Below are 21340 nucleotides of genomic sequence, written 5' to 3'. Positions count from 1 at the left end.
CTGTGGGATGGTGCGGCTCTGGGGCTTCAGGCCTGGGCCCCAGCGATTCTAAGGCCAGCTCTACTTTGTGAACCCCCAGAAACCTATTCATAGAATCACAGAATATTAGGGTTCGAAGAGACCTCAGGAGGTCATCTTGTGCAATCCCCTGCTCAAAGCAGGACCAACACCAACTAAATCATCCCAGACAAGGCTTTGTCAAGCTCGGCCTGAAAAACCCCTAATCATTTTCATTGCCCTCCGCTGAACTCACTCCAATTTGTCCACATCCCTTCTGTAGTGGGGGGACCAAAACTGGACGCAGTACTCCAGGTGTGGCCTCACCAGTGCTGAAGAAAGGGGAATAATCACTTCTCTCAATCCGCTGGCAATGCTCCTACTAATACAGCCCAATATGCTGTTGGCCTTCTTGGCAACAAGGGCACACTGCTTACTCATATCCAGCTTCTCGTCCACTGTTGTTTTTATAGATCTGCCTGCAAAGATATAGATTGCTGTGTATATATTACCTGTCTCCTGCATTTTTTACCACTCTACCAAGTTTTGAGTTATTTGCAAACTTTTGGTAGCAATGATTTTATATTTCCTTCAAGATCAGTGGGCCACATTGAATTAATTAAACAGTTCCCTGCAGGACCTTACTAGAAAAAAATCCATAGGCTGATGATTCCCCCATTTACATTATGTTTTCAGATCTGTCAGTTAGTAGTTTTTAATCCAGTAAATATGGGCTCAGTTGGTTTTTGAATAGTGCTAAGTTGTTATCAGAATGTCACATAGGACTATGTCAATGTCTTATAGATGTTGGGGGAAAGTCCACACAATTTTTGCCTTTTATTTATACAATTTCAGACAGATTTATTGTCATGTATAGTGTCTGAACATACATTTCTGCCAAATGACAAACAACAAACAAGATGGAATTGGTAGGGACCCAAGTTACCACTTTCCAGGGCACTAGGAAGTCCTTCTATACTTTATGATGGTCATCGCCTCTTCTGTTCCCTGGGTCTTGTCTTCTAGTCTTGTTCCTTCAGTTTCTGGTCTGGTGTTTCTCCTGTTTTGGCATTATTCACTTGCGTTTTTTATACATTTCCACATTCCAGATTACTTAACCTTTTTGCAATTGGCTTTAGTACATCAGTTCTTAATTTTTTATATAACCATACATTACGCATGAGTAAGAATCAAGTTACCTAACTTCTGTATTTTTTACTGATGGTTTTACAGTTTCTATGTCATGTTGTTTTGTCTGCAATGTTGTTGTAGCCATGTTGGTCCCAGGATATGAAAGACCTGAAGAAGAGCTCTGTGTAGCTTAAAAGCTTGTATCTTCCACCGATCGGAGTTGGTCCATAAAAGATATTACCTCCTCTATCTTGTGTCTTTCATGTTGTTTTGTGTCACTCTGGCCTGGGTCATCCCAGAAAAAGTTTTTTTTTAATTATCATTACCTATTTGTGTACCTCTTAGTTATGTCTTCCAACATAACACATTACCTGTCTTGCCAGCAATAATATAATTTTAAACAAATCAGCAATTAATGTTGAAGAAGAATAGTCAAAAACATACTAAGTATTACCTCACCTAAACTCATTCACTATCCATAATCAGAAATCATTGAAATATAGTTTAAAAAGTTTATAACCTTAGTATTTAGGAGTCCTTCATTTTTTATACTTCAGTGTTGTATGTTAGTATGTGCTTTCACCTTAATCTGTTGGGGGTGGATGGTTTGGAGAGCATAATGATTAATGTCAGCAATTCTTTTTTCTTTAAACATGAGTTTTTCATTCATTTCATTCAGTTTTGATTGTAAATCATTAGAAAAAAAGTCATTAGAAATTTTCCTGTGTTGCATTTTGAGGGTGTGTGTGTGTCTCGATTTTAGAGGCTTGGTATTTAGTTGTTTTTATGGGACTCCAGGCGTAGTTCCCCCCTTTGACACCTTTGGAAATATAGGAAGTTGATTACTTTACATGATGGAGTAAAGAGGTATCTTCCGGTGCCTATTTCTTTTCCTGTTTCTGTTGCCAATCCTTTAACATACACTTTATCTTACAACACATTATAAGCATTACTACAATTATCAATGTTTGTAGCCACAACAATATCTTAAAAATAAATGCCACAGCTGAATGTTTCCTAATTGTATTTATTTGATTTTACTAGCTAGCTGGTTTTAACGTGTTCTATTGGATTATCTACTGTATTGATTTTTTTTTCATGTGGATTAAGTGTTTTGTATTTTGTTTTAACAAAGATTTTAAATGCAGATTTAATTTAGCAACAGATATTGTAAAGTTAGGGAGTAATTACATAGCCTTAGACCAAAGTGTGGGTGACTTATTACCCCGGCTCCACAAATTTGAGTATGGGTATGATTTTGATTAATCTATTTATAGTTTTGAATTTAGGAATAAGTCACCAATTGAACTGGTTAATTGGGAATACTTTCCCTCTCTAATTCTGTTGTAACTGTTGTGTAACTACACAGTATTCTCCATTTCCCACATAAGTGGCATGTGTTTGATGTACATTCCAGGTTCTCAGCTGTACTGTGCAGTCAAGATGAGTCCTTTCTTTGGATTTTGGCTCGTTACTGTGATTTATACCAGAGCTGGGTTACATGGGCCCTAGGGCGTCACATTGGCAAATCAGTCTGGCTTGCATTTCTGAGCAGCAGGCCAAGAATGGGTGCTTGCCATCACTCATGTGAGTGTTTTACCAGTGTCTGAGGTACCTGGACATGGTACTTGGAAAGAGTCTTTGAGGATCCCTACTGAGTGAGCCTATACTATTGTTTCATAAATGTGTTTGCTTTTTCAGTTATTGGCAGGAAAAGTGAAAAATATGCTGTATTTGCAAGTCTTCTGTATAGTAACTATAATCAAGAGGTGACATAGCTACCACAGCTAGATTCCAGAGGATATCAATCTCTGTGACTAGTTGTGTTTCATTCCTAGAATAATAGACTATTCGGGTTAGAAGAGACCTCAGGAGGTCATCTAGTCCAATCCCCTGCTCAAAGCAGGACCGACACCAACTAAATCATCCCAGCCAAGGCTTTGTCTAACCGGGCCTTAAAAACCTCTAAGGATGGAGATTTCACCACCTCCCTAGGTAACCCATTCCAGTGCTTCACCACCCTCCTAGTGAAATGGTGTTTCCTAATATCCAACCTAGACCTCCCCCGCTGCAACTTGAGACCATTGCTACTTGTTCTGTCTTCTGCCACCACTGAGAACAGCCTAGCTCCATCCTTTTTGGAACCCCCCATCAGGTAGTTGAAGGCTGCTATCAAATCCCCCCTGACTCCTCTCTTCTGCAAACTAAATAACCCCAGTTCCCTCAGCCTCTCTACGTCAGTCATATGCCGCAATCCCCTATTCATTTTCGTTGCCCTCCGCTGAACTTACTCCAATTTGTCCACATCCCTTCTGTAGTGGGGGGACCAAAACTGGACGCAGTACTCCAGGTGTGGCCTCACCAGTTCCGAATAGAGGGGAATAATCACTTCCCTCGATCTCCTGGCAATGCTCCTACTAATACAGCCCAATATGCTGTTGGCCTTCTTGGCAACAAGGGCACACTGCTGACTCATATCCAGCTTCTCATTCACTGTAATCCCCAGGTCCTTTTCTGCAGAACTGCTGCTTAGCCAGTCGGTCCCCAGCCTGTAGCGGTGCATGGGATTCTTCCTTCCTAAGTGCAGGACTCTGCACTTGTCCTTGTTGAACCTCATCAGATTTCTTTTGGCCCAATTCTCCAATTTCTTTAGGTCACTCTGGACCTATCCCTACCCTCCAGCATATCTACCTCTCCCCCCAGCTTAGTATCATCTGCGAACTTGCTGAGGGTGCAATTAATCCCATCATCCATATCATTGATAAACATGTTGAACAAAACCGGACCAACCCCTGGGCACTCCACTTGATACCGGCTACCAACTAGACAGCGAGCCGTTGATCACTACACGTTGAGCCCGACAATCTAGCTAGCTTTCTACCCACCTTTTAGTCCATTCATCCAATCCATACTTTTTTAACTTGCTGGGAAGAATATGGTGGGAACCCTTATCAAAAGCTTAGCTAAAGTCCAGATATATCACATCCACTGCTTTCCCCATATCCACAGAGCCAGTTATCTCATCATAGAATTCAATCAGGTTGGTCAGGCATGACTTGCCCTTGGTGAATCCATATTGACTATTCCTGATCAACTTCCTCTCCTGCAAGTGCTTCGAAATGGATTTCTTGAGCACCTGCTCCATGATTTTTCTGGGGACTGAAGTGAGGCTTTAGTTCCCCGGGTTCTCTTTCTTCCCTTTTTTAAAATATGGGCACTATAGTTGCCTGTTCCAATCATCCAGGACCTCTCCCGATCATCACGAATTTTCAAAGATAGTGGCCAAGGCTCTGCAGTCACATCGGCCAACACCCTCAGCACCCTTGGATGCATTAGATCTGGACCCATGGACTTGTGCACATCCAGCTTTTCTTAATAGTGCTTAACCTGTTCTTTCATCACTGAGTGCTGCTCTCCTCCTCCCCATACTGTGTTGCCCAGTGCAGCAGTCTGGGAGTTGACTTTGTCTGTGATTTAACTGGAGATTGGTCCTGCTTTGAGTAGGGGATTGGACTAGATGATCTCCTCAGGTCCCTTCCAACCCTGATATTCTATGATTCTGTTATTCTAAGACAAAGGCAAAAAAAGCATTGAGTACTTCAGCTTTTTCGACATCATCTGTCACTATGTTGCCTCCTCCATTCAATAAGGGTCCCACACTTTCCCTGACCACCTTCTTGTTGCTAACATACCTGTAGAAACCTTTCTTGTTACTCTTCACATCCCTTGCTAGCTGCAACTCCAGTTGTGCCTTGGCCTTCCTGATTACACTCCTGCATGCTCTAGCAATATTTTTATACTTCTCCCTAGTCATCTGTCCAAATTTCCAATTCTTGTAAGCTTCCTTTCTGAGTTTAAGCTCAATGAAGATTTCACTGTTAAGCCAATCTGGTCACTTGCCATATTTGCTATTCCTTCTGCACTTCGGAATGGTTTGTTTCTGCTCCATTAATAAGGCTTCTTTAAAGTACAGCCAGCTCTCCTGGACTCCTTTCCCCCTCATATTAGCTTCCGAGGGGACTCTGCCCGTCAGTTCCTAATGGAGTCAAAGTCTGCTTTTCTGAAGTCCAGGGTCCATATTTTGCTCCTCTCCTTTCTTTGTTTTGTGAGGATCCTGAACTCAACCATCTCATGGTCACTGCTGCCTAGGTTGCCACCCACTTCTACTTCCCCTAGCAATTCTTCCCTTTTTGTAAGCAGCAGGACAAGAGGAGCACGGCCCCTTGTCGGTTGCTCCAGCACTTGTACCAGGACACACTCCAAAAACTTCCTGGATTGTCTGTGCATTGCTGTATTGCTCTCCCAGCAGATGTCAGGGTGATTTAAGTCCCCCATTAGTACCAGGGCCTGTGATCTGGAAACTTCAATTAGTTGTCCGAAGAAAGCCTCGTCTACCTTATCCTTCTGATCCAGTGGTCTATAGCACATGCCCTGTACCGATCCAGCAAATATTCATTGGCAACGAGGCTAAGCATTTCTCTATTTGAGTATTTTTTAAAGGTTTTGGAATGTTTATGAATATATATGTACCTATTGTGTTTCATATTATCTATAACTGCAGTTAATAACAGTTTAAGTTCATTCAGAATCCTGTTTTTCTTGAATTACTGCAGCAAAACAAAAACTATTAAATAGGTTAAAAAGAAAACATTTTATACCAATACTTGTCTTTATCTAAGGATTTGAAGAATTTTGTTTGCCTTTTTTTCTACTTTTTCTTTTGTGTGTAGCAATATATTGGCTACTTACCACAGGACTTTTACTGTTCCAGGTTTTTAACTTAGGCCTGATCTACACTAGGAATTTATGTTTGTATAGTTATGTCTCTCAGGGATATGAAAAATTCACACCCCCTGAGAGACACCACTATATCAACCTAACCCCCGGTGCAGTCCAGTGGTAGATCGGCGGGAAAATTCTGTTTCTAGCACAAACAAACTTAACAAACATATTTTCATGGATTTGGGTGGTGAGTGGCATCCAGCGCCATGTTTGTCCTTTCACAACTTAACACTAGCACAAACTTTTAAGAAACAATTTGAGAGGTGTATAATAATTAACATTATCACTGGCCGCATTGTACCAAAACGTTTTACGAGGGAGAGGTGTTTATGGAGGGGTGGGAATACGAATCAGAGTAGCCATTATCCTCTTCCCAACGGTACAGATGAGGCAAGAAAGGCAGCAGTGCCAGTGCCCTTACTTTTCCTTAAATTCTCTATAGTTTGATTTCACACTCTGTCTGGGCATAGGACTATGCATTCTTTCTTCCCATCACTGCGCATTCTGTGTTGCTTTTAGTTTCTCACTGTCACAGCACAATGATTGATTTTTACCAAGAGCAAATACTGTGGCTGTCACTTGGCTGTCAGCTGCATGCAGACTGTTACTTTTAACTGTTCGCAGGATTCAGTTACCTTAAACAAACCTGTAATTTCATCAGAAAACTTTGGTAGACAAAACCTATTTTCCATAAAACCATGTCAATGAGGAATAATTTTGCTACCGTCTTTTAATGGTTTACTAATTGCCTCTCATATCAACCTTTCCGTGATTTTGCCTGTGACTGATATCAGATTAACTGGTCTGTAGTTTCCCGGGTTGTTCCATTTACTCTTTTAAAATATTGGTACAACATTAGTTTTTTTCCTATGCTCTTTGCCAGTGTTACAACATTTGCTAAAAATCCACATTAATGGTTCAGAGAGATGATCAGAGAATTCTTTTTAATATTGTTGGGTGTAAGGTACTGGGACGGGTTGGACCCTTTGGGAAGCCACCTTATGGTGCTGTGATACAACTGAGTCTGCCTGTTCTGAGTCAGAACCTGTTTAACCTGTCTTGCTGAGCCAGGCTCTTAAATCATCCTCTAACACACATACGGGCCACACCCAGCTGCAGATCAGCTCTGGGAAGACTCAGTTTAACGGACTTGCTCCAGCACTCAGATGCCCACCTCCCTTGGAGTACAGACCCAAAGATATATTATGAAATTTTCCCCCTCCCTCAATGTGGAGAGAGGTGTGCACACTTCCTGCCTTCCCCCCCCATTAGAAATTACAGAAACTGGATTTAATAATAAACAAAACAAATGTTATTAACTATAAAAGGCAGATTTTAAGTGGCAAAAGGGGTAACAAACAGAACAAAGGATATTACTAAGCAAATGAAATCAAACACACAAACTAAGCTAGTTTCACTAAAGAAATTGGTTACAAATAGTATTTCTTACCCTAGATATTGTTTCAGGCAGTTTACAATGTTTCTGTGGTTCAGAGTTCCAGTTATATTCCTTTCCAGACTGGACCCCTGTCTCAGTGTGGACTCCCCACCTTGCCTTCCCATTTGCAGTCTTTCTTCTTGGTCAGACAGGCCATGGAGAGGAAGAGTCTTGTTTGCCTTCCTCCCCACCCTTAAATAAGATTTACATAAGGGTGGGAATCCTTTGTTTCCCAAACTTGACCTCCCTCCCCTTACAGTGGAAAGTTACAAGAAGTCCCAGGTAATGTTTTAGTATCAGGTGATAAGACCACCTGACCCTGTAGTATCACAGGGTCCAGGAGTCAGTGGCAGTATGGAGTGTCCGCAGGAAGACCAAGTTTTTCACAGTCCATTGTCCTCACTGGTGGGCCATCTGCCCTGTCTGGCTTTTCCATTGTTGTACCTGAAGTGTTAGCAGTGGGCATCATCCAAAGTAGCATACTGTAGTTAAAATACAGATACATAGTCAGTATTCCTAACTTCAGATACAGAAATGATACAAGAGTACTTGTGTCATCTTAGAGACTAACAAATTTATTTAGTCTCTAAGGTGCCACAAGTACTCGTGTTCTTTTTGCGGATACAGACTAACACGGCTGCTACTCTGAAACCTGAGAAATGATACAGGCATACAAATTGGATAATCACATTCAGTAAATCATAGCCTTTCCAATGATATCTCACATGAGCCATCTTGCATAAAGTATATCTCAGTTATGTCATATTCTTATCATAAGCGTATTTTCATAAAGAATGTAGAATGACACATCACAGGTATCTGTTTCTGCTGTTTATAAAAAATATTCTACTTTGATTGATACTGAGAAGAAGATAAAGTTGTGATGGAATAAAGCCACTGTGGCTGGTCGATGGGTCAGAACAGCACATCCAACAAGATACCTTGGTGTTAGTGGCAGGAGGGGAGTTGAAAAGAGGGCGGGGAGAATGAAGTAGGGAGGTCCTGTCAGCTCTTGTTGGTTTTCTTTTTGAAAAAGTCAGATTCTGTGTAAGTAAGGATGTGGGGGCTGGCGAATGGAGGGTTTAAGAAGGTATCTAATAGATGACTGAAGTGTGGTGGTTCATCAGGGTGAAGAAGTAAAATTGCTTAGCAATAAAAGTGGTAGAACTGAGCAGGGCTTTGGAGCTGTGCTCCAGCTCCGCTCCAGCTGCAGGCAAAAACCTGCAGCTCCACTGCTCCGGAGCTGCTCCAGCTCCAGGCTCCGCTCCAAAGCCCTGGAATTAAGGGAGGAGAGAAGAAATTTGTAGGTGCAGAAGTCAGCATGGTCCTGCGACTTGCACCAGACCTGTGGGAGAGCGGGAATGAAGACAGTGGATGTTGGCGGTGATCCAGAACTGGGGGTTGGCATGATGACCTTGCAGTGTGTGGACTAATGCACCATGTAGACAAACCCTGTATTCACTCCCCTACCTGGTTCCTCAATACACCAAACAGTAGCATCATGGGGAACTGAGAGGTGATGAGCAGGACTGTGAGAGAGTATTGGGGAAGCAACACTGAGTGGAGGAAGCATGAAGAAAAATGGGGCTTGAACTAGGGGGACTGAAGTGGCAGACATGGCGAGAAGAGGATCTACATGCTGATAATAGTTGCAATGTCCCATTTTGTGTGTGTTTGGAGGATGCGAGTAAGGTAATGGGAAGAAGGTGAAATTAAGATTGTTAGATGGCAAAGGTTGGGTGAAGATTAAGCTAATGATATCCTGGATTTTTATGGTTTTGTTACTAGTGTATGCACTTAAGCAACCTTAACTAGTATATAATTTTGGGGGCGGTGGAGGGGTGGGACTATTCATAAGGCTAAGCAGCTGATTTGTTGGACAGTGGCAGCAGACTTTAATACCAGAGGGCACAGCTTTTTTAAACTTTAAAATTTTAAATCACTTTATAGTTGGATGAAAACTAATCCTGGAAGGCCCAAAATGAGCGGTCCAGATGCAGCTTTGCTGCATCCAGAGACTGCAGTTCTCAGCATGCTATGATCCACCTTGATTTTAGCGACGAGCCATTCAAATCAGGATGGGACTTGCTGTGCTGGGACCTGTAGTTTTTGCAGGCCATGTCTCCTGAATGACTTGGGTTACTGCAGTATGCTATGTTACACATAAAACAGGTTGTTGATGCAACCCTTTATTGAGCAAAAGGTAGGGAAGAGCCCTCTTGGTATTTTTTTAATTAATCATTGCTAAGCATAATTTTGTGTGTTCTGTATAGGGGGAGAGATGCATTTATGAAACCATGTGTCAGCCCTGTAGATGAAATTCAGAACATGGGGTCTTTTTATTTCTAAACTGTTGAATAAAAGGGCAAAGGAAAATACTGAGACATGATTTACAATAACCAGTCACTGTCTCAGAAAGATGAGCGCTCTCATGGTTTGTGAACAAATAAGGTTCTAAAGCGAAACTGAGTTTTACTGCTGGAGCTGTGGCAAAATACAGTATGGAATCAGTTTGAGAACTGGGACTAAATTCTAAATTGACATACTTCTGTGAAACTCTAAGTCAAAATTGGCTACAATAAACCAGTGCAGAATATGGCTTCTTCTGCTTAATGGGGGGTTGTCACAATTGTTGTTTCCTTTATGAAGCCAGCCTCTGACGAGCATTTGTTTCTTTAGAGAAGAAGAGGAACGCCTGAGAAATAAGATCCGAGCAGACCATGAAAAAGCTCTAGAGGAGGCAAAAGAGAAGCTGAAGAAATCTCGAGATGAGATTCGAGCAGAGATTCAGACAGAAAAGAACAAAGTAGCCCAAGAGATGAAAAAGAAAGACAGCAAGCCACTGCCACCTGTACCAGTACCAAACCTCATAGGGATAAACAGTGAAGACCCAGCAGATAAGGACATCCGAGAGAAGAGGGACAAAATTAAAGAGGTAACAGGCAGTGTGTGATCATGGTTGTTGCAGGCTGTCATGGGAATTGTTTTATTTAGATTTTCAGCCATTGCTGTTATGAACATTTTATAAAATCATATTTAAAAATTAAGTATGATTATAAATCTTTCCTTTTTAAAAAAGTATTTAAAAAACAAAACATTTTAGTAACAAACACACAAGAGCTATTCATCTGTGTTGAGGAAGAATTGAATTCTGGTTTGCAGTCAGAAATAACACAAGAGTATGGATGTCTTGTGGCACATTTCCAACATTGTGCATTCAGTTGTTTTTCAGTTTTCTGACTCCCTGAAGCAATAGGTTCCTACAACATTTGATAACAAAGAAATAGGCTGGATGCATATGTGGTTATATATGCTTTCAAATATTGAACATGTGATTCACACTTACTATGTTCCTTATTGGTTCCAGTGGTCCATGTAGTCCAGTGTCCTGACTCTAACAGTAGCCAAAACCAGCTGCTTCAGAGGAAAGTGTAAAAAGCTCCATGGTGGACATTTATGGAATTGATTGTCCATAAGAGAAACTTGTTCCTAGTGGTTCCCAAACTGTGGGTCACGACTCCCAGGGGGATCACAAAAAAGGGTGCCACGGGGGGTGGATGGGTTGTGGGTCTCCATCTATGGAGGGGCAGATAGGCCAAACCTGAGTGGCGCTGTGACCATATATGCCAGGTCATAACACCTAGAGTAGGGAGCTGGGTCCAGCATGACAGGGTGCAGGAGCCATCACTTCCTGAGGTGAGTGTGGAGTGGGTTCCCTGTCACTCCCTCCCCCCATCCTGCTGCATGTAGGAGCTGTGGCTGCCTAGAGTGAGTGCAAGGCCTCCTCCCTCGCAGTCTCCCCTGCCTCCCCAGCAGCCTGAGGGTGGCATTAATAGAGGTGAGCCCAAAGGGGTTGTTACCTGGAAGCATTTGGGAACCACTGAGGTAGTGGTTAGTTCCTTCTCTGAAGTACTAAGGTTTAGTCATGTAACTATGAGAATCTCATCTTTCTTTTTTTATAAAAATGTTTGCATCTCTTCTTGGCATAGAGAAAAGCTTAAAAACATGATTTACCAGGAAGCAAATAAAAAGAACTCAAAAGTCTTTATTCTTCATTGAGTGGTTGTGTATCTTGCAGTCATGGTATCGTGCACCCCCTAATACAAGAGGTAGAAACTTTTTTCTTGTTAGCAGTCAAGTTGGTCCACACATGCTCACAGAATGCCCCCTCCCCTGCCTGCCTGAGGGCATAAAGGGCTTTCAGTTCCTTCAGCTGCACCTTAGGCTAGAGATGGAACACTAAAGGTCCCTTATCTCTGTTTTAACATTGGGTTTAATCTGTTGTAAGTAGTGGGTTTTTTTTTTTTAGTCAGTTAGCTTTAGATTAGTTCCCTTGTTAGTATTTTAAGATACTTAGATATTTACTTAGATATTGGTGCTGGATAATAGACAGCTATGCCATCTAAATCTCCCAGTTTTAAAATGTGCCCCTTGTTTAACATTGCTATGCTGGCCAGAGACACTCATCAAAAGTGAGGGGGATATTTCTAGTAAATGTGTTATCTGCTGTTCTTTTGCCAATTGGTCTCAGAAGAACATGGAGATTAAATTTAGGGTGTAAGTCCTGGACAGATTTATGAGACCTGACTCAGATTCTGGTCAGTCGGATCAGTCTGTCTCCAGTGTTCCCTCTACAAATAGTGCTGCTGGAACAGTTAAAAGATCTTTGGCTGAAAAGGGAAACAAATTTTGTTCTCCTGGCCCTTCAAAGAAAAAGAAGATGAGATCACCTCAAGACATAGAAAAGTGCCCTATGAAGTGCTATAGGATACCAATAAGAGCTTTGTACATTACAGAGAGAGACTTCTGATCATTCTGAGGATTCAGTAAACCTCTGAAGGTTACGGTACTGTCTACTGTACATGCTCTATCAGTATGCAAGGATTCGGTAGCAAGTACACAAGCACTAGAATCATAGAATCATAGAATATCAGGGTTGGAAGGGACCTCAGGAGGTCATCTAGTCCAACCCCCTGCTCAAAGCAGGACCAATCCCCAACTAAATCATCCCAGCCAGGGCTTTCTCAAGCCTGACCTTAAAAACCTCAAAGGAAGGAGATTCCACCGCCTCCCTAGGTAACGCATTCCAGTACTTCACCATCCTCCTAGTGAAAAAGTTTTTCCTAATATCCAACCTAAACCTCCCCCACTGCAACTTGAGACCATTACTCCTTGTTCTGTCATCTGCTACCACTGAGAACAGTCTAGAGCCATCTTCTTTGGAACCCCCTTTCAGGTAGTTGAAAGCAACTATTGAATCCCCTCTCATTCTTCTCTTCTGCAGACTAAATAATCCCAGTTCCCTCAGCCTCTCCTCATAAATCATGTGTTCCAGTCCCCTAATCATTTTTGTTGCCCTCCGCTGGATGCTTTCCACTTTTTCCACATCCTTCTTGTAGTGTGGGGCCCAAAACTGGACACAGTACTCCAGATGAGGCCTCACCAATGTCGAATAGAGGGGAACGATCACATCCCTTGATCTGCTGGCAATACCACTACTTATACAGCCCCAAATGCCATTGGCCTTCTTGGCAACAAGGGCACGCTGTTGACTCATATCTAGCTTCTCGTCCACTGTAACCCCTAGGTCCTTTTCTGCAGAACTGCTGCCGAAAACTACTGCATTCGGTCCCTAGTCTGTAGCGGTGCATGGGATTCTTGCTTCCTAAATGCAGGACTCTACACTTGTCCTTGTTGAACCTCATCAGATTTCTTTTGGCCCAATCCTCCAATTTGTCTAGGTCCCTCTGTATCCTATCCTTACCCTCCAGCATATCTACCTCTCCTCTCCGTTTAGTGTCATCTGCAAACTTGCTGAGGGTGCAGTCTACACCATCCTCCAGATCATTAATGAAGATATTGAACAAAACTGGCCCCAGGACCAACCCTTGGGGCACTCCGCTTGATACCAGCTGCCAACTAGACGTGGAGCCATTGATCACTACCCGTTGAGCCCGACGATCTCGCCAGCTTTCTGTCCAGCTTATAGTCCATTCATTCAGCCCATACCTCTTTAACTTGCTAGCAAGAATACTGTGGGAGACCATGTCAAAAGCTTTGCTAAAGTCAAGGAATAACACGTTCACTGCTTCCCCCTCATCCACAGAGCCAGTTATCTCGTTATAGAAAGCAATTAGATTAGTCAGGCATGACTTGCCCTTAGTGAATCCATGCAGACTGTTCCTGATCACTTTCCTCTCCTCTAAGTGCTTCAGAATTGATTCCTTGAGGACCTGCTTCATGATTTTTCCGGGGACTGAGGTGAGGCTGACTGGCCTGTAGTTCCCAGGATCCTCCTCCTTCCCTTTTTTAAAGATGGGCATTACATTAGCCTTTTTCCAGTCGTCTGGGACCTCCCCCGATTGCCATGAGTTTTCAAAGATAATGGCCAATGCGTCTGCAATCACATCCGCAACTCCTTTAGCACTTTCAGATGCAGCACATCCGGCCCCATGGATCTGTGCTCGTCCAGCTTTTCTAAATAGTCCCAAACCACTTCTTTCTCCACAGAGGGCTGGTCACCTCCTCCCCATGCTGTGCTGCCCAGTGCAGCAGTCTGGGAGCTGACCTTCTTTGTAAAGACAGAGACAAAAAAAGTATTGAGTACATTAGCTTTTTCCACATCCTCTGTCACTAGGTTGCCTCCCTCATTCAGTAGGGGGCCCACACTTTCCTTGACTTTCTTCTTGTTGCTAACATACCTGAAGAAACCCTTCTTGTTACTTTTAACATTCCTTGCTAGCTGCAACTGCAAGTGTGATTTGGCCTTCCTGATTTCACTCCTGCATGCCTGAGCAATATTTTTATACTCCTCCCATGTCATGTGTCCAAACTTCCACTTCTTGTAAGCTTCCTTTTTGTGTTTAAGATCAGCAAGGATTTCACTGTTAAGCCAAGCTGGTAGCCTGTCATATTTACTATTCTGTCTACACATCGGGATGGTTTGTTCCTGTAACCTCAATAAGGATGCTTTAAAATACAGCCAGCTCTCCTGGACTCCATTCCCCCTCATGTTATTCTCCCAGGAGATCCTGCCCATCAGTTCCCTGAGGTTGTCAAAGTCTGCTTTTCTGAAGTCCAGGGTCCGTATTCTGCTGCTCTCCTTTCTACCCTGTGTCAGGATCCTGAACTCAACCATCTCATGGTCACTGCCTCCCAGGTTCCCATCCACTTTTGTTTCCCCTACTAATTCTTCCCGGTTTGTGAGCAGCAGGTCAAAAAGAGCTCTGCCCCTAGTTGGTTCCTCCAGCACTTGCACCAGGAAGATGTCCCCTACACTTTCCAAAAACTTCCTGGATTTTCTGTGCACAGCTGTATTGCTCTCCCAGCAGATATCAGGTAATTGAAGTCTCTCATGAGAACCAGGGCGTGCGATCTAGTAACTTCTGTGAGTTGCTGGAAGAAAGCCTTGTCCACCTCATCCCCTTGATCCGGTGGTCTATAGCAGACTCCCACCACGACATCACCCTTGTTGCTCACACTTCTAAACTGAATCCAGACACTCTCAGGTTTTTCTGCAGTTTCATACAGGAGCTCTGAGCAGTCATACTGCTCTCTTACATACAATGCAACTCCCCCACCTTTTCTGCCCTGCCTGTCCTTCCTGAACAGTTTATATCCATCCATGACAGTACTCCAGTCATGTGAATTAGCCCACCAAGCCTCTGTTATTCCAATCACATCATAATTCCTTGACTTTGCCAGGACTTCCAGTTCTCCCTGCTTGTTTCCCAGGCTTCTTGCATTTGTATATAGGCACTTGAGATAACTCGCTGATCGTCTCTCTTTCTCAGTATGAGGCAGGAGCCCTCCCCTCTCACGCTCTCCTGCTCGTGCTTCCTCCCGGTATCCCACGTCCTCACTTACCTCAGGGCTTTGGTTTCCTTCCCCTGGTGAACCTAGTTTAAAGCCCTCCTCACTAGGTTAGCCAGCCTGCTTGCAAAGATGCTCTTCCTTCTTTTCTTTAGGTAGAGCCCGTCTCTGTCTAGCACTCCTCCTTCTTGGAACACCATCCCATGGTCAAAGAATCCAAAGCCTTCTCTCCAATACCACCTGCGTAGCCATTCGTTGACTTCCACGATTTGATGGTCTCTACCCAGCCCTTTTCCTTCTACAGGGAGGATGGATGAGAACACCACTTGAGCCTCCAACTCCTTTATCCTTCTTCCCAGAGCCACATAGTCTGCAGTGATCCGCTCAAGGTCATTCTTGGCAGTATCATTGGTGCCCACAGGGAGAAGCAGGAAGGGGTAGTGGTCTGAGGGCTTGATGAGTCTCGGCAGTCTCTCCATCACATCGTGAATCCTAGCTCCTGGCAAGCAGCAGACTTCTCGGTTTTCCCGGTTGGGGCGGCAGATAGATGACTCAGTCCTCCTGAGGAGGGAGTCCCTGACCACCGCCACCCGCCTCCTTCTCTTGGGAGCGGTGGTCGTGGAACCCCCATCCTTAGGACAGTGCATCTCATGCCTTCCAATCGGCGGAGTCTCCTTTTGTTCCCTTCCCTCAGACGTATCATCTAGTCCACTTTCTGCATTAGTACCTGTGGAGAGAACATGAAAACGGTTGGTTACCTGTATCTGCATTGTTGGTACATGGACACTCCCCTTTTTTCTTCTGGAGGTCATGTTATCTAAGGCCAAGGATACAGCTTTCTTGACTTCTTTCTTATTGGTACCACATACACTGGTATCAATAGATTCTACAGCTACAGCATCAGTGCTGATTATTTCAGCTGCCTCATTTATGGTACCATGAGATTTAGTGGTATCTGCTCATTCATAATCACTTCTTCTGGTTCATGGTGACAATCCATTATCAGTATCTTGTAGGGGTGAATCATCAGTACTGCCTATTAAACTTCTGATCTGGTATTCACTTAATGAAGATTCCTTAAAGAGCTCCTCATCCTTATTTGGAAGAATCCACATTAGCTTCATCAGCTACTGAGGCCAGTTTGGAGGGATTTCCTTTATTTCTTACTTGTGTATCTCTCACTGGATGTTTGTCCTAAAACCAGATCTCAGAAGTCTTCTTGTAAAGGATTATGTACCTTCCCATGCTTCTTGGTTTCCTCCTCCTTGGGCTACCATGTGGTTACTCTTGTGGGTAATAGATGTGGCCAAACTGATACCCTTTGGCTCCCCATCAGGGCTATAGAGACCCATCTTCATCTCATTCAAGGCAAAGGTAGCCAGCACCTGAGTAATCAGAAATTGGTCATCCTGATGAGAAACCTCATACATCTCCTATCAACATCAGCAGGTTTCCTCTGAGGAAGAATGGTCAGTCAAAGCAGCCTCCTGTAATTTGTCTCCTGCTTATGAAGGGTTAATAGCAACTTCCTTCTCACCAACATATGGTTATAGATCTTTGCAAGATCTTTTAAAAAGGATTGCAGCAGCCCTGGAAATATCAATTGAAATGGTGTGACCCAAGAGCCCCTTAATGCCAACTGGCAAGGGAGTTACAGGAATGGCCTGATTCTGGTATGTCTATTCTGGTTCACCAAAGAATGTTGAATGTTATTTAAGGTCTTAAATGAAAGCTAGGGTCACACTAGTCTTTAATATTGTTGTGATACATTGTGATACAGATACATTGTAAGGAGTTACGTATATATACTGAAAATATGTTCTAAAGTCTGTATCAAGGCAGAATTGACCAAAGCTTTCTGTCTGACAAAAAGATGTGTACCAATCTAGCTGGTTATTGAAATGTAAATTTAAGTATTGTCTCATTCACAATGGGTCTTCCATCACCTATCTAAGCTGAATGCAGATGAAGGATTGTAAAAATGTCAGAAAGTACCTAACAGGTAGCAAACACAGTTGGGGAGCTGTAGCTCACGAAAGCTTATGCTCTAATAAATTGGTTAGTCTCTAAGGTGCCACAAGTCCTCCTTTTCTTTTTGCGAATACAGACTAACACGGCTGTTACTCTGAAACTTATCTTGAGATACACTTCAAAGGTTTGCTGGAGTCTACTTGGGGAACAAAGATGACACCTTGTTATCCTGCACCTAGGAAGTAAATGGGCAGTGTGTTTACATTCATGAAAACAGGATCACAACCAGCTTTGGGTGAAGAGGCTGCAAAAGACTTTGGATGAGATAAACTTCTTTAGGCAGAACATTAGCTTGTTAAGTTTAGTTTCTAGACACATATTATGATATTCTTTTATATGTAACCTTTTTGTTTCCATTAGCCTTACTCACTATCTCTTGAATCTTTGGTAAAATTTATTGTTGTTTTCACTATAAATATATCTCAGTACTCTAGTATTAAACAAGGTGCTGATCCTGAGTTGAATCATACAAATGGGTGTGTACCCTGCTCCCTTGAGGACAGCAGTCGTGGTATTTCTGTGAGTGATCAGTGTTTGGACACTACATGGGAATGCTTCAAAGAGGCTTGGGAACTGGGGTGCACTTATTGTTAATCTACAAAGCAAAATAAGGTCTGGAATAACCCAGAGGGAGTGACTAACAGGCTGGTGGTGTCAGGGAGCAGTTAACCTAGTTAAGTATAAGCAAGTCTCCCTCATGCTGGAGGCAATAGGGTAACAAGGTGAAACACAGCCCTAGGCACTCCGAAAACTGTCACAAATGGTTTCTGATAAATCTCATAAAAGTTTAGATATTCTACATTGTTCTGCTCCTGACAGAATAGCCATGCTCATAAATGATGGCTTATTGGAACCAGCTCAAAGTTTATGGCCTACTCCAGCGATGATTGCAGCTACCTCAAAGAAAGCTGATAGGAAATATCAAGTTTCCACTAAAGACTTTGAGATGTTTTATACCCTTTGTCACCCAATTCTTTGGAGGTCACCACTGCTCAAGAATGCACAATGCAGTGACTTTACAAAATAACTTTCAAGGACAAGAAGCCTAAATGTCTTGATCTTCTGGGTAGAGTTATTCCTCAGCTACACTCTGCAAGAGGATTTTTACCAGTCACGTTCTTCTATCTGAAAAAGAAAGGAGGGCTGGAGGGCTGAGAAGGGGAGCAGAGGGGAAAGCAGGCACACACGCGCATGTGTGTATATATAGTATATATGTAATGGTGGGTCCCAAAAAAAGACAATGCACTTGGTGGATCAACTTAGTAAAAAGTTTGGGAACCACTGATCTATATGGATTCCAAGACCCATCCCCATTATTGAAAGTCCTTGTAAGATTTTGGCAGGTTAAGGAACTGAGAGGCACTTGGTTTGCCTTGCCCCTTTATGCCCTTGAGCGAGGGTTATTCCTTGAACATGTAAGGGCCAACTGGGGACTGCTAGCAAGAAAAAAACTTCCAATCTTTGTTGCTAGGGGGTGTACAATACTATGACTAGAATACATATGGACAACAAATCTCAAAGAACATAAGTTACCCCTCTTTTAAAAAAAATCTCTTGATTTTGGGTAGCCTGACCAATTTGTTTTTATGCTTGAGGTTGGCATCACAAAATTTGTTCAACCAAAGAAAATATATTTACTGTTGTTTCCAAATACTCAGAATTTAGCCTACTATAAGACAGCAGTTTGGGCTCAAAGGAGAATGGATTTACATTATTAATAAATCCATTTTAGCTTGTTGAACTTACATGACTGTTTCTCATTTTAAAAAGCTTCCTACTTTGAACTCTTGTTTGTTCCTGCAGTTCTTCCAGTGTATTGTTGTCTTTATTAAAAAAATACTCACACTTGAGTTCACTCCAGGCATTGGGTAGACTATGGTAATTATTACACAGCCTTCCGTAAGAAGGTGTGCAATAGCAGTTTCTCAACAGAGACTGAGAAACGAGAGTTTGGGGAGAATTATGTAGCTGCCTACACTGCTTTTCACCCTCTGCCTCCCAAGCTTCTGAGCTGAAGAAGTGTTCCATGCCCCTCTGCTGTCGGTGAATCTTTTTAGGGAAAGTGAACAGGAGGGAAAATCCCTGTAAATTTAGGGGAATACTCAACTATAAAGCTACAGACCACCGCAAAGAAGTAATTCAAAGAGTTAATCCCTTTAAACTCTTTAATCTGAAACTAATGTACCACACTCATATGCAGATACAAACACTACCATCTTCCCTCCTCTCCCACATTGACAATTAATTTGAAGTCAGTCTTTGCAAGGAAAGTGTTTAATGTATTAAAACACAAAGTGTAAACTAGGTTTTGCATGCAACAAGTTCTAGACCTCTTTTGGGCATTAAACTAACTTCAGCAAACTTTCCAACACTCCCACATTAAATTTGTTTGTTTAAAAACTGGAATCCAGTATTTGTACTGTACATAATTTTCTGCTGAGACCCAAGTGAGATTACTTTGAGCTTTCTGCACCCTATTGTTTGGACTAGATGAACAAAAGATGATAACAAATTTTGAAGTGTGACAAAGCACTAATTTTTCTAAGTCCTAGAAATCATCAACAAGTATGTTGGATTTATTGATTTTTAAGTTATATTATTTGAATTATGGTAGCACCTAGATGCCAGAGCCCCATTCTGCTAGCCCTGTAAAAATATGTAATAGAGACTGTCCCTGTCCCAAAGAACCTACAACCTAAGTATAAGAATATAGACAACAGTTGGATGCAACCTTAATTCAACCTCCTTGTGCACATGAACTGTTATAAAGCCTTTAATTACATGATCACATAACATTTTTCCCACAGGGTGCCTACCTCCTTCTGTGCAGACTACAGATGGTGCACACTGAATGGGTAGCTATTCAATGTTTCTTTTTTATCCTCATCATCCATTTTATGGCCACATGTCTTATTTACTGCACACTATCCAAAACCTGCACTGAATACAGAATTACCAGTTTATTCTTGGGCTTTTCTGTGACACATCACTGTAGAATCTGAATGTTTTACAAATATTAATGAATTTATCTTTGCAAAACCCCTCTGAGGTCAGATGTGGTATTATCCCTACTTTACAGATGGGGAACTGAGGCACAGATAGGCTGCTTTTTATAGTTTTTACTCTGGACATTCTCTTCCCTCTGCTGATTGGCTGTTTCCTCTCACATTGAACCCCTGCCTCAGTCTTTTTGCATGAGTCTCAGTACCCCTGCCTTCCTCCTCCCCGTCTTCCTCTCCCTTCTCCCTTTTTCTTACCCTCTTCCTTTAATTTCAACCTTTGCTTTGCTTGTCTCTCTTCAGATAACCCCTATCCCAGAAAAATCCTTCAAAAAGAATAAAAACAAACAAAACACACACACACACAAATCATGGCACCAACTTGACATTTGCAAACCACCACTTAGTTCTCTCTGCTTGTATGTTTCCTTTCCCCTTACCCTTTGTATCTCCTCTATTTAGATTGTAAGCTTCTGGCACGGTGACTATCTACTACTCTGTGTTCTTACCGTGGCTATCTCAGTGGGGTCCCAATCTCAGCTGGGTTCCATAAACATGACGATAATAATCTTAATAGAATAAGGTCCATTTTTTAAAATCTTCCCTAATTTTGGGTACCCAACTTGGGACTCCTAGGACTTGATTTTTTTTAGAGTACTTAGCATTTTATAGCTCTTTATACATTCAAAGCATAGTTCCTATTCACTTCACTTGCAACTCTGAGTGTTCAGCACGTCAGATCCCAGGTGTCTCAAAGTGAGGTCACAGAAAATGAGGAAAACACACCAAACTTTTCCTAGGTCACCACTAATTGTAAGTGACTTGCCCAGCATCATGTAGGAGCCTTGTGACAGAGGCAAGGAAATAATCCAGTTCTCCAGGAAAACTTCAACTCTTTGATCTCATGGTTAAATTTTTCTCTTACTGCAGTCCCCTACCTCATTCACTACACACTCTCTAGCAAATGGGTTCCTGCAGACCAGTCTCCTTCACTACAGAATAGTGATTCCTTGCCTAAGTACCATCTTTCTCTTGTTCCTAATGTATTTATATAACCTCTTCTAATTGCCTTTTATGTACCTTGCTAGGTGTAATTCATTTTGAGCCTTAGCCTTTCTGATTTTGTCCCTACATGCTTGTGCTATTCTTT

General features: G+C 42.4%; 1 protein-coding gene across 2 annotated transcripts in view; it reads left to right on the top strand.

Annotated features, from left to right (window-relative positions):
• Positions 1-21340, top strand: part of MAN1A2 (mannosidase alpha class 1A member 2) — a 301819-nt gene that overhangs the window by 57509 nt on the left and 222970 nt on the right. For both annotated transcript variants that reach the window (XR_014714217.1, XM_084648770.1), the window contains exon 2: positions 10028-10283. Coding sequence is in view for 1 of the 2 variants with exons in the window: in XM_084648770.1 (XP_084504896.1) it covers positions 10028-10283 (256 nt within the window). In the remaining variant the exon portion in view is untranslated. The remainder of the gene's footprint in view (positions 1-10027; positions 10284-21340) is intronic.

The sequence above is a fragment of the Lepidochelys olivacea genome (assembly GCF_965140295.1).
Source record: "Lepidochelys olivacea isolate rLepOli2 genome assembly, chromosome: 1".
NCBI classification, from domain to species: Eukaryota; Metazoa; Chordata; order Testudines; family Cheloniidae; genus Lepidochelys; species Lepidochelys olivacea.
The sequence above is the reverse complement of the archived record's forward strand: the minus strand, read 5'-3'. Positions and strand labels throughout refer to the sequence as shown.